At 35.8% G+C, this 13,046-nt stretch overlaps 1 protein-coding gene across 1 annotated transcript in view; it reads right to left on the bottom strand.

The window, feature by feature from the left end:
• Positions 1 to 1,373: 1,373 nt before the first annotated feature.
• The window catches only part of Gpr63 (G protein-coupled receptor 63), a 44,590-nt gene continuing 32,917 nt past the window's right edge, over positions 1,374 to 13,046 (bottom strand). The window contains exon 2 of the mRNA XM_048811172.1: positions 1,374 to 7,219. Coding sequence (XP_048667129.1) covers positions 5,810 to 7,069 — 1,260 coding nt within the window. The 5' untranslated portion in view covers positions 7,070 to 7,219 and the 3' untranslated portion in view covers positions 1,374 to 5,809. The remainder of the gene's footprint in view (positions 7,220 to 13,046) is intronic.

A 13,046-nucleotide genomic window follows, 5' to 3' on the forward strand; every position in this document is an offset into this window, starting at 1 on the left:
TGAAAATTGTCATTGTAATGGCCTTGAGAAGTTAACTTGATAAGGCCACAGTCCCCAATTATTCCATCAAACTCTATCTAGGTGCTGCTGTGAAGATATTTTGTAGGTTTGATTAAAGTCTATAATCAGTCCATGTTAACTACGGGAGTTTGACCTAGATTATCTGAGTGAGCCAGATTCATCTCTTGAAAGGTCTTAAAAGCAGAGCTAAGGTCTCTCTGAGGAAGCTGAAAATCCACCTGAGAATAGCAGCTTCAGTCTATTACTGAAAGTCCAGTCTTCCCTCCCTGAAGTGCTGCCCTCCGATTTCAGGTTTGCCTAGTTTCTCCATAATTGTGTGAACAAATTCCTTGCAAAAATCTCTTAATGTCCTATATAGTTTTGCATTTCTTTTTTCTTTTTTCATTTGCATTACATGTATTCTAATTTTCTTCACTGACAACCAAAACAGGGAATTGAAACAAGGCTGTTTTACTATTTTTGCTCTACTGTGATGATTCAAAAGCAATGAATATACTGTTAAGAATAAGGCATAGTACGTAGAACAGCTTGGCAGGTTAGCTTCAATCCAGCAAACTACCTCAAGTCTTGACAAGGCTGAGGTGACAAATTTTAAGAGTTGGACACTAAGAAAATGTTATCTAATAATAATAATCATCTTCATATATAATAATAATGTGTTCACTACTAATTATTTCTGTTAAGTAGGTACTATTATTACCATTCTGATTTTAGAAATGAGGAAACCAAACCATGGCATAATTATACAAAGTCACACATCAGGTAACTTAGCTGGGAATTGTAGTTTTGCACTGGTTAAATTCTGTCTAATACAGCCATGAAATTTTTATTTTTCATTTTGAATTAAATCTAATTGACCCCCACCTTGATATTTAAGGTAGATATCCCTCCACAAGTTGTTCTCTTTATTCGGATGAACTGAATGGGGTTCATTATTTTCATAGTAGATGTGAATATGCTTTTAATTCAGCATGTTTTTCTATTTTGCTATATCTTTTCTATCTTTCTGTTTCAGAAGGAAACAATGAATGTAGATTCAATGACAACTTTCTTTTGTAACTTAAAAAGAAGAAATATATTTAGCAATTGCACATGAAAAAAAATAAAACACTCATATCTAATTGGCACAAAATTGAAACCCTTACTACATATGATATTTCTCATAGATTTATATGTGCATTTTAGAAAGGTCTTATATTTTAGAAATGGAATTGCAGTATGAAATCACTTTATTAAAACAGAGGTAGACATTGTCATTGCTTTGCCAGCTCACAATCTAATTTTAAATGACTCAGCTGTAAAAATTTCATAATTTTCCTAGGCAGAGTTTCTTAAAACTGTTTTTTAATAATAATAGTTTTTTGTCAAGTTTCATTTCATCCTGATCTACTGTGAAAACCTATAAAACTAGAATAAAGGCACATACACATAGGCTTTGAGAGCTAACTTGAAAATAAGAAACCAGAGGAAGTCAGATTTGAAACTAAACTCAGATTTTAATTTAACAGAAAGCATTATTCATGACAAACTTTTCTAAAATGAAATGAAGTCCTTTAAAAAAAAAAAAAAACTCCACTCTAGAAATGTTAAACATTTATTCATTTTCTCATTGGGAGTTCCTTTCTTGAGGGTAATAAGAATATGCACAAATAACCAGACTTTTTGATATTTAAATATTACAACCGAAAATTCAAAGTTTTTTTTTCTTCCACATGTTAGGTATTATTGTAAAATAAATTATTTTTAATTACAAAGGACTAGTACCAGTAGGTATCTAAGAAATTTATTACCATTTACTTGCAATAACAAACATGTGCTTTGATATTTTTATTTAGTTATTATAAAAACTGAGTTTTCAAGGAAGGCATTTTTAACAAGACTATAGCTTTAAAAATAAATTTACACCTAGCAGTTCTTTAAACTTAAACTAAAAATTGTGGTAGAATAAAATGTCAAGCAAGAGAAACTTTTTCTGTAATATATACATAAGTATTTTCATGTAAACAAAAGCAAAGTTCAAAAAATTAAATATCTTTGTAAGCAACAGAAATATATAGATCAAAAAGGTTATTTTATTTTACTTCATGCTTCCATTGAATACAACTGGCATAAGCAGAGCAACAGGAATTAGATGAATTTTTACATTTCTCTCACATTTTTCAGGAAATTACATACATAAAGAAATATCCTAGAGAGAGGTGTCTCTAGGAGAAAAAGTACTAGAGTAATTAGACTTCTGAAAGTCATGACTTTCAATTATTAAGTCACTCTTCTTGCTCTACTGTGAAACATATAATATGATTGGGCAAAGGTGAGGGAGTAGTGGGAGGGTTTATGGGGGCAGGAAAGATGGTGGAATGAGATGAACATCATTACTCTAGGTACATGTATGACCATATATATGGTGCAACACTATATCATGTACAACCACAGAAATGAAAAGTTGTGGTGCAATTGTGTAAAATGAATCAAATGCATTCTGTTGTCATATATACCTAATTAAAATAAATAAATTATTATTTTTTTTTAAAAAAAAGAAGAAAGTAAAGCTAACACTGGCAAGATCCACACTAACACACTTGGCGGCCAATCAGGCACACAGACATAGATTTTCCTCTCAATGTGGATTACCCATGCACTAGGAGATAACAGTTTCCAACACAAAACAATTGTTTTGAGATAAAACAGACAATATTTAAAGGATATTTATACAGGAGTGTTTTTTGGAAGTGTGCCCTAGGGACCACCTGAACCACAATCACACAATATGTTCAATATAACAAAAATGTACATTCCTGGGCTCAAGTACAGATCCTCTGTGAGCCAAGAATCTGTACTGGTCCTCTTGCTTAGAAATATTTAAACACTTTGAAGTTTAAAATATCACTACCAAAGACTATTTGTGATTTCTCTTGACTTTTCCTTTTGACCACACTATTTAATTATCTCTTTCATACTTCCTATTTATTAGCCAGAAGGAAAAGAAAACAGCATCATATCTGATTATGTCAGTCAGCAGTGATAAGTAGTAGTGGTTTTCCTCCCCTCAAGAAAATATGGGGGAATAAGCAACAAGCAATTCTGCACCTAAATTTATTGAAGGTGCACCATAGTACTTTTTTTTTAAAGCTTTCAAAATGTATACATAATATATTTTCAAAGTGATTTGTAAACTGTCATCTGATCAAGATTATCCAGTGTAAAGAGAACGGCATTGTTGTTGCTGAATTCTTACAAAGGCCCCTCACAGTCTTCTCTCAGGAACAATGAGCATCTGAGAAGGCTCTCCTGAGATCTCAGCAAGGGAGGCACTGCCCACTCAGCAGCACAAAAGCACTTACAGCCTGCTCATCAAACAAGAAGAAAAAACAAAGCCCAGTCAACTCCATCCACAAAATCTCAAGACCTACCAATATGTAAGATGAATACAGATCATGTCGACTTTCCTGAGAGAAAGCTGAATCTCAAATATCTTTACTAATCTGTTTGAAATCCAGTTTATGTTGACAATGGAAAGTAAAATACACATCAACATGCTACTAGTATCTACTGCAGTATTTATGTCCTAAGGAACCCCATGGACAAAAACAATTTTATCTGTGGTTAATATAAGTTAGAAATTAAAGAGGTAGGTGACTATCATCTGAAGATGACCCCACAACATGCTGAATAATATACTTGACTTCCAAAAGAGTTCTTTAACTGGACAGTGAATTCCAACACCGTTGTAATTGCTGAGCAGAGTTTCCCAACATCCTAATTCCTGATGCCAAATCACTAGCTTTTAAGACATTCATTTTTAAGAAACAACTAATGAAGTAAAATGTAAAGAAGTAATACTGGATACCAAAAAGTGATGCTGACATCAGCTGGGCTCTTCAAATAGCTATAGTCTCATATGAAGGAAAAGCACATTGAAGTTGGATAAGACCTTACAGATTCACCTAATCCAACTCTGGTTTTACAATTGAAGAAACAGGCTGATTTTTTTTCCAATGGCTTACGAAGCACTAAAATTCTGAAAAGATGTTATAAATCCATAGTTAAATTACCAAGTTATCCCATGATATAGCCAGGAGGCCACATTTTCAGCCCTTATGGCCTAAGTCTGTAGTTCCATCCCAGTTGGCTGTTATAAAGTATGCCAGTGGTAACAGGAGGTGACCGAAGGCCCTGCATGCACCTGAGGAGACAGATAGTCAGCAAGAGAAAAATAATTTGAAGCCCACAGATCTTCCCTATTAAAACCTGCTCTAGGCTCAGATAAGGATTTATCTTCCTTCTTTGTGGTAGATACACCTCTGGGTACATTCACAAAGTCTAGCTCTGCTTAGGAGAAAAGCACTGGGCATTAAAACTGTTTTGCATGGAACATTTAGAACTAATACAGCTGGACTACTGGAAACCTCCAAACCCACAAGGGCAAGGCCTACATACATCTGTATTTAATTGTTCAATAATTGTTGGTTATTTATTTACATATCAAAAAGTCACCTTATTGACTTATTTTCATATTTATTTTTATCTTTAGATTTTTAAGATCTGTAAGTGATTTTATGTTTCCTTTTCTACTTTCCAGACTTTCTGTTTCATATTTCTCTTGGTAATTAAAAAAATGAAGCTATTTTTAAAGAAAACATCTTGGTTTTAAAAAAAAATGTAAAGGATATGCATAGTTCCTTCATGACTATGAAACATTTAAGTTGAATAAAGTGTCTGTATGGTACAGCAAAACAGTACAGTCTCAGGATCTCAGCAGATGTTTGGATCCCAGCTTTACCACTAACCTTGCACAGGATTATAGTCCAAGTCATGCTTTCTTCATCTGTAAGAAGTTAAAAATAACATCTACCTTACAGAATGCCATGAGGATAAAATGATGCACAGCGCCTGGCAAATAGTAGGTGCCCGTAAATGTGGTAATACTCCCTAGTAAGCTTGGTGAGAATCCTTGAGTAAAAGGAATTACCACAGCCTGCACCAGCCATCTCCCCCCAAGTGCATTCCCCTTTGAATCTGCAAGGGGCTCTGTTGCCTCAATTGTTCCCTATTGCTCCAAAGAGTTGCTATTGTGCTTTGAAAATTTTCTACATTTTTATGTTCTCTCTTTCAAAACTGTACATGCAGATAAAACATTTTTTAAAAAACCATCTTCCTAGAAATGACAGTGCACATTTCCTGAAGCAAACATGTCATGTACAAAAACAATTCTGAAAAATATGACTGAATTAATCTGTTCATTGTTTCTTAAAGTGCACCAAAGTAAATAGTAATGACTTTTAAAATGTCACTAACCTCCTTGGGTTATTTTTAAAAATAAAACTAAATATTTATCAACTGAGATGTATGGGTTTTTGGCTCCAATGTAATGGCAAGAAGCAGCAGTGTTGTCCAGAAAAAAAAGAATTGATAAATTCAACTAAGCATTCCTTAGCAGCAAACAAAACACTAACAATTTAAGATAACTGCAGGCTCAATAGAGCACAATCCTGATTCCTGCCACAAAAATAAAATCTGTCAATAAAACAAAACAATCTCCCCAATCTAAATCAAGGATTTTTCTTGAACCCTGAAGGTAACATTTATGTTAACTTTCCTATTTTGTATCCTTGGTAACAGGACTATAACAAATTACCATTCTTTCTTTACACTGCACACACACACTCACACACACACACACACACACACACACAACCTATAAAAAAACAAAGTTTAAGTGGAGAAGCCATGTGAGCAAAGTTCAAAGTCAAGAACAATCATCACCCAAAATGACAGACAGCTCCAATATTCACACCACCGTCCGATGTTCCCCACACACATAGACAGCACTGGGACGTATCCTTCGCCTTGTGTGACCAGGGAGCTGTGGCAGAAACTTGAAGGACTTCGGCATCATGTCCAGGCAGGCGTCATGGAATTTCTTAATCCTCCAGTAGTAGATCAGTGGGTTCAATGCAGACTTGAGGTAGGAGAGCCAGAGTAGCCAGGTGCTTATCTCAAAAAAGTTGTGCTTATAGTAAAAGTGCTTACTGAATGTTGCCACAAGGCTGTAAGTGGTGAATGGAGCCCAGCAGACAATGAAAACAGCAAAAAGAATCAAAATGGTGGTGAAGGCACGTGTTTTAAAGCCCATGTCTATGCTCATCTGGAAGGGTCTCTGTAGACTCATGAGACCCAGTTTGCTGGCCTGGCTTAGGCATATACCTTCTGGGTAGCTATGGATCCTCAAGGCATTGTGCCGGAGGGTGTTGAGTATGCCCATAAATGAATACAGTATCACCAGGAAAGGTATGAAGAAAGAAATGAGAGAAATCAAAATCACATAGGCCTGGTAACCAGGATTGGTTGTGTACCCAAATACACACTGGGGGGCTCGGGAAGGTATCTGCAGGTCAGGGTTTCCTACAGCCAAAGGAAAAGCTACACAAAAAGAAGTTGCCCAAGAAACTGCAATCAGAACCTTAGCCCTATATGGATTTAGCTTATCCTGCCTCTGGACTATAATAAGGAATCTATCAATGCTAATTATGAGTAGGATGGCAACTCCCTCTATCACAAACAACCAGAAAAACATAGCTGAAACTCTACAGAAGAATTTCCCAAAAATCCATCTGGTAGTAAGAATAGTTACCAGAGCAAAGGGCATGTTCAGTACTGCAAGCAACATGTCTGCAAAAGCCAGGCTGGCAAGGAGGATATTAATTGCAGATCGCATGGCAGCTTTTTGGTAAACCATGAGGCAAACAACCAAGTTCCCGAGAAAAGACACAGACAGAATAAATATCATGATAGCAGAAAGGATGATCTGAAGAGGCAAGCTCAGACTCTTGAAAACAGCTGGTGTTGCGGGCACACCTGTGCTATTCACTGTCAAGGAACTGAAACCAGTGGGAGCCATGGTTTCAAAACTGTATCTAAGCAGTGGACCAACGGTGGGAGGCTGGAACAGTGGAGGGGCCGTAATATTCATGTGGGAGTTTTCATAGACTACAAATGTTGTGTTGGATATCCCAGTATGGGACGCAGTCAACACTGCTGAGAAGACCATGGTTTCAGGAAGACGGAGGGTGCAGGCAAAGATGTGTGTGTTCTTCAAGCATTTCAACACAGAACAGCAGTATCAGGTTCCACTGATGGGCTTGGAAACACATTCTGGAAAATGGACAAAGGGTTCCATCTTCCACAGGAGTTCTTCTGCCTGAAAACAAGGCCACAACATGAAAAGTGAGAAATGAGCTTTGTAAATAACATTTGAGTTCTTACCTCATGTAGGATCAGTTTGCTCTTTTTCATACCTTGAAAATATCATTGTTCTGTTGTTTTACTTTGAGTCAACCATGATGGAAATTTCATGGCATTCATATATAAAGTGAAAAGGATCTCAAAATATTACTGCCCCAAAGATAAAAGTTATAACATCATTATTAACTTTTTAAAAATTTAAAATAATGTTATGCCCTTGCTAGTACACATTGTATTATATGGTTCTCCTAAGAGTACTAATTTTTTAAGAGCTTTATAGATACACATAGTATTTGGGTTCATTCCAACAAACCCAAACATGCAACTTCTTACCAATTTCTACAATACACAAGTTTTATGTAAGGGGATTTCTTAATCTATTATCTCACCAACTAATTTTCTTCCTTCTGTAGGTCTTTCCTAGAGAAATAACATTTTACTTAAAAAAAAAAACTATCTTTAAATCTTTTAGACTTCAATAAACTCTTAAAAGATTGGGAAAAAATATACAGAAATTGTAATAAAAATTGTAATTTGCTCATTACATGGATATAGAATTAAGTAATTGATTTTTACAGGTAATTGCCAAAATTTCATGTACTTATTTCTTGATATATGAAAGGTGGGTATCTCACTTGAGAGATCTCAGACCCAACATTATAGCCAAATTATGGGCTCCCTACCATACCTGTATCTATCTATAACCCCCTTTTTTTTTTGTCCAGCACTGTTTTTATAAATAAGAAAACACTGATCTATTTGGTCAGCTTATCAATTTTACTACTTCCTCTAATTTTATAGCTTATTTCTTTGCATCTACTACATTTTATCCATCCTCACATATTCACTGTGAAATGCAAACATTCCTGGACAAGATCCCATGTTTGACCAGTGGCTCTCAAACTTTATAACCAAAAAGGGATCAGTGGGGAGGGACTAAAGTTGTTGAAAGGCTTTTCATCATAATCACTACAAAAACATATATATCACTAAAAATAAAACTGTGCTTACTACATAAGTCAGCCTCAATATAAGTCTACCTCCTGAGAAAAATTATAAATGAAAAAATGTACATCTTAAGTCTAATGTAACACCTTAAGTTGTGTTTGACCAATTGTGTTAAAACACATTAAAAAAATATATACCATCTTTCAGTAGTACACAGTTAAAAACAGTTTCCTCGGGGGTTGAGGGAATATCTCTGTGGTATAGCATGAGGCCTTAAGTTCAATCCCCAATACCCCCCAAAAATAAAAATTTAAAAACTAAAATGAAACAGTTTCCTGGACTATGTTGAAGAATAAAAACAAACAAAACAAAGAAATGAAACTAAAGCAAAGGTTTAATTTAAAAGGTGCTTTTTTAAAGTTGTTATATTTGTATATGTAGCCATAATGACTTTTCTGCCATTAACCCTCCCATTACTATAAAAACTTCTAACTCAATTCATTTAGTTAGTCATCAAGTATTTATTGAAGAGCTTACTATATTTCAGTCACTGAAGAGAAAATAATTAGAACACCTGCCTAGGATGCATGAGGCCCTGGAGTCCACCCCCAGCAGCTACCCCCCCAAAAAAGGTAGACTCACAACAAACACTGCATCCCCCAAATCACAATGAATAGACAATTAATGGATTTTTTAAAACAAATTGTGCAAACCCAAAGGACAAGAGGTATTAATAAAAGACACATCTAAAAATATTTTAAGGCAAAAAGCAAATGGTGTGATGCTTACTAACTTAACAAAGCAGAACAGAAAACAATGTGTCCTTAATCCTTTCAAGGAAATATGCTTTGAGGAAGATAGACCTCCCTATAAATCCCAGAGAAGCTGTGGAAATCAGTAACCACATAAAGTACATGTGGAGCAAAAACTGGAAAGATAACTGAAAATCAAAAATGATTGAAACCCTACTCCAGGCCTGGGTCTCCTCTTCTCTGAGGCATCATGTGACAGCATCCATCCCCATTCCAGTAGCCCAAGTCTGTGGTAGAACTGAACCTGACAAGCACCAAACTAAGAATTATCAGTGTGGACTGCAAATAAGGAAATCAAGTCACTATTTAGAGAAAATTCAGCATCAGAACCTAGTTCCTTTCTTACCCTGGAGGATCCAGAGGACACACTGCCTTCATCAAGGCTTCGAGAAACACTTTGGTTGAGAAGATCACCAGAGCATCTTTGAAGATCTCTGCAAGAGCTTTCTCTGCAGGCCAGGAATGACAATGGGCACTATTACCATTTAGAAATGGGGTACTGGGATTGAATGGGGATGATAGTATCACAGAGTGTCACAGGCTGAGTGACAGCACTTACCCAGAGATAAAGTGAGCATGGTTACCATAATGGCAACTGAGTGAAACCTGTAGTCAGAATAGTTTGACTTGCAGAGATCTTTGGTGTTTCTAGAGACCATTAGAAACCTAATAGATCCTACTTAATCTACATAAGCAGAAAAGCTAAAAAATAGAAAGATGCAGCCCCTCAATAAATTCTCAAACTTGATCCAATACACAGTCCTATAGCCCTTGAGTAAAAGGAAGCCAGGTCCTCTTAAGGAAGGACCTTGTTACACGGCAACATTTTTTTAAAATTTCTTTATTTGTTCTTTTTAGATATACAGGACAGTAGAATGTATTTGGACATATTATATATACATGGACTATAACTTATTCTAATTAGGATCCCATTCTTGTGGTTGAACATGAGGTGGAGTTAACTGGTCATGTATTCATGTATGAAACAGCCAAATATTTAAACTATAAATCTTCCTCTCAGTCTTCCCTCAAAACACCTGCAGTCAATTACCAGGGTGAATGCACATTGGAGAAAGAGAAAACATTCAGAATTTTGTGGGATTGCTTAATATGACTCTGAACTAACACTCATTCCTGGAGTGTACTGTGGTACTGTGTTTCACCATCCTGAGCAGGTGTTTAAAGAAATCACATGATTTATGATTTATGGATGATGGGCTCAGGACCAACTCCCAGTCATCCCAGAATTCATGCCATGGTTATTTTTCCCAGTTTTGAAATATAGAGTTGGTACAGACATAGTCAGCAGATTCTCTCACTGGCTTCTTAATCTGGAGTAAGGCTATAATGGTGTAATGGTCAAATGCAAACCTCTGGAACTACCTCTACCTATGAAAATAACAACCAAAAGCACTATTTCATTCCTTTAGGGATAGAAGAGATTAGGATCACCATTGAGGACTTGAAAGATGAAGATCTTGCCAACCACATCTCCATTCAATTTGCCTAATTGATCATGCAAAAAAATGGACATATTTGGGTACCAGATGTGGTTTCATTGTTGGAGCAAATCAACATATTCTCTGGCATCTGGCACACAACTATTGATCTATCAAGTTCTGTTTTTTTCTTTATATTTGTTAGCAAAGACTACCTGAAGGATTTTGCTTCCTACTATCCTACTAGGACTCTACCAACTCTCCAACACAGACATAATATAGCCCATAGGGACCTTGATTGCCACTCCATTCCATACACTGCCACGCTATCCAATCATATGCTGACTCAACAGTAAGTAGTAACTTCCCTATATATGTGTGTCAGAGGGTAGAGAAATTCCTTCAAAAATTCAGAGGCACTTGATTTTTGTAAATATTCTATGGATTTAATAATGTCAGGCTATCTCTTACAAAATGTTATCTCCCTCTTCCTATTACTACAAAAAGAGGCATAGAATCTAGTATGTGCTTTTTTCCCCCCTTGAGGCAATATACACCTCATTTTGACATTATTCTGACCCATTTATCAAGTAACTTGAAAAGCTTCCAGGTTTGAATAAGATTCAGAAATAGGTCCAGACTGCTATGAAAGCTATTCTTTCACTTGGTCTGTATAATTCAACAGATTCACTGGTGTTTTAATTGTCTGTGGCAGTCAGGGATAATATATGGTACCTGATAGACACCCTACAGCTGAATCACAGCACAGACATTTAGATTTTTGGAACAAAACTATGCAAGATGAGCACTCCATTTGAACTTGATTTTGCTTGACCTCCAAAGCCATAAAAATTAAGAGTACATCCAACACAGTGGCGCTCGCCTGTAATCCCAGCAGCTGGGGAGGCTGAGGGAGGATGATCCTGAGTTCAAAGCCAGCTTCAACAAAAGCAAGGCACTAAGCAACTCAGTGAGACCCTGTCTCTAAATAAAATACAAAATAGGCTGAGGATGTGGCTCAGTGATCAAGTGCCCCTGAGTTCAATCCCTGATACATAATAATAATAATAATAATAATAATAATAATAATAATAATAATATAATGAGTGCACAGGACATTAAACCTTAAGTGGAGGTTGTATATGTGAAATCATGCCTGGCAAATCCTATGGGCACACTGGCAAATCTAAGCAAGTGGCTCAGATTTTCATAACTCCTATTCTTAATACATTGATCCTCTCTTTAAACTTAACCTGTAGCATCACTGAGAGGTTTCTTATGACCAGTTAACTAAAGAAGAAAAATTCGGGTCTGATTTAAAAATGGTGTTATACAATATGCTTGCCACTCAAAAGTAAAGAGTGATAGCATGAGGGTTCTCCTTGGGAGCCCTAAAGGACATACAAAGGGAAACGCTCCAACCAGGCAACACTTTGACCAATATACCTGGTTGTTCATTTTTTAAAGGAGATACATCAGAGGTGCGTAGGTACAATCATTTATGAATGGTGACTCGTGTTTTGGCTGACTGGTCATTTAAATAATAATCTCAGAGAAAAGGACTTAATTATCAGGTAGATGACTAAATTTATGGAGCTTAATCAATCTCCTTCTTTAGTCACCCCTGTTCTTCACCAAAGGGCTCATGAACAATATGGCCATGGCAGAAGGGAAATATGTTATATATGGGCTCAGCAACATGGACTTCTCACCAAATCCAATCTGGCCACAGTCATTAAGTACTCAATCTAGCAACATAAGAAACAAAGTTCAACTTATTAGATATGGCATTATGTCCTGGAAACACTAGTCAGGCATCTGGTAGCTTGCTGATTATAAGGATTACTTCCATTATTGGAGACTTTCCTCTTATTAGAATACACCCATATCCTGGGTATTTTTGCAAATTAAACCATCAAGCATAACGTCATCATGTTTAATATCCTGTGCCTCCTTCATTTCACACAATATCCTGTGTATATCAGAAGAAAATAGTCAGGAAGCTCATACTCACCGCAATTACACTTTTGGAATAAAGAGCAAGAACTCAAAAACAAAGCATTTAGAATTCTCAGTATCGAGAAGCATAAAGGAACAGACATAGCAAGAGATTTAGTACAATGTTTATTCTTAGAGAATGACCTCTTTTCTCCTGAGTTTGGTTAGAAATATAATGTCAAAAATTGTCTTAAGCTCTTTGAGTTTGTTAGTTATTTAAAATTTCACAGAAACTCTTAGATATTATTGTTATTTTTATAATCAGTATTATAAGGAAGAGAAAACTGTCCCATAGGGAGGTCAAGTAACTTACCTAAGGTCATACAACTAATAATGGGTAAAACTGAGATTTAAACCCAGGAACTCTGCTCTTGACGAATGGCTCTATACTGGTAATACTGAGAATAATGTGCAGAAATGTTACAAGTACAAGAAAAATATAACACCTAGTGTTTTTTCATTTACATCACTTATATATTTTCAAAGACATATTATTAAATTTAAAAACTAGCTACAATAGATTTAGAAATGTATTTGATTGAGAAATGAATCAAGATTCTGTCTGTATTTTAATGAAGACATTCAT

This window comes from Marmota marmota, unplaced genomic scaffold (assembly GCF_001458135.2).
Source record: "Marmota marmota marmota unplaced genomic scaffold, marMar, whole genome shotgun sequence".
Lineage (NCBI taxonomy): Eukaryota > Metazoa > Chordata > Mammalia > Rodentia > Sciuridae > Marmota > Marmota marmota.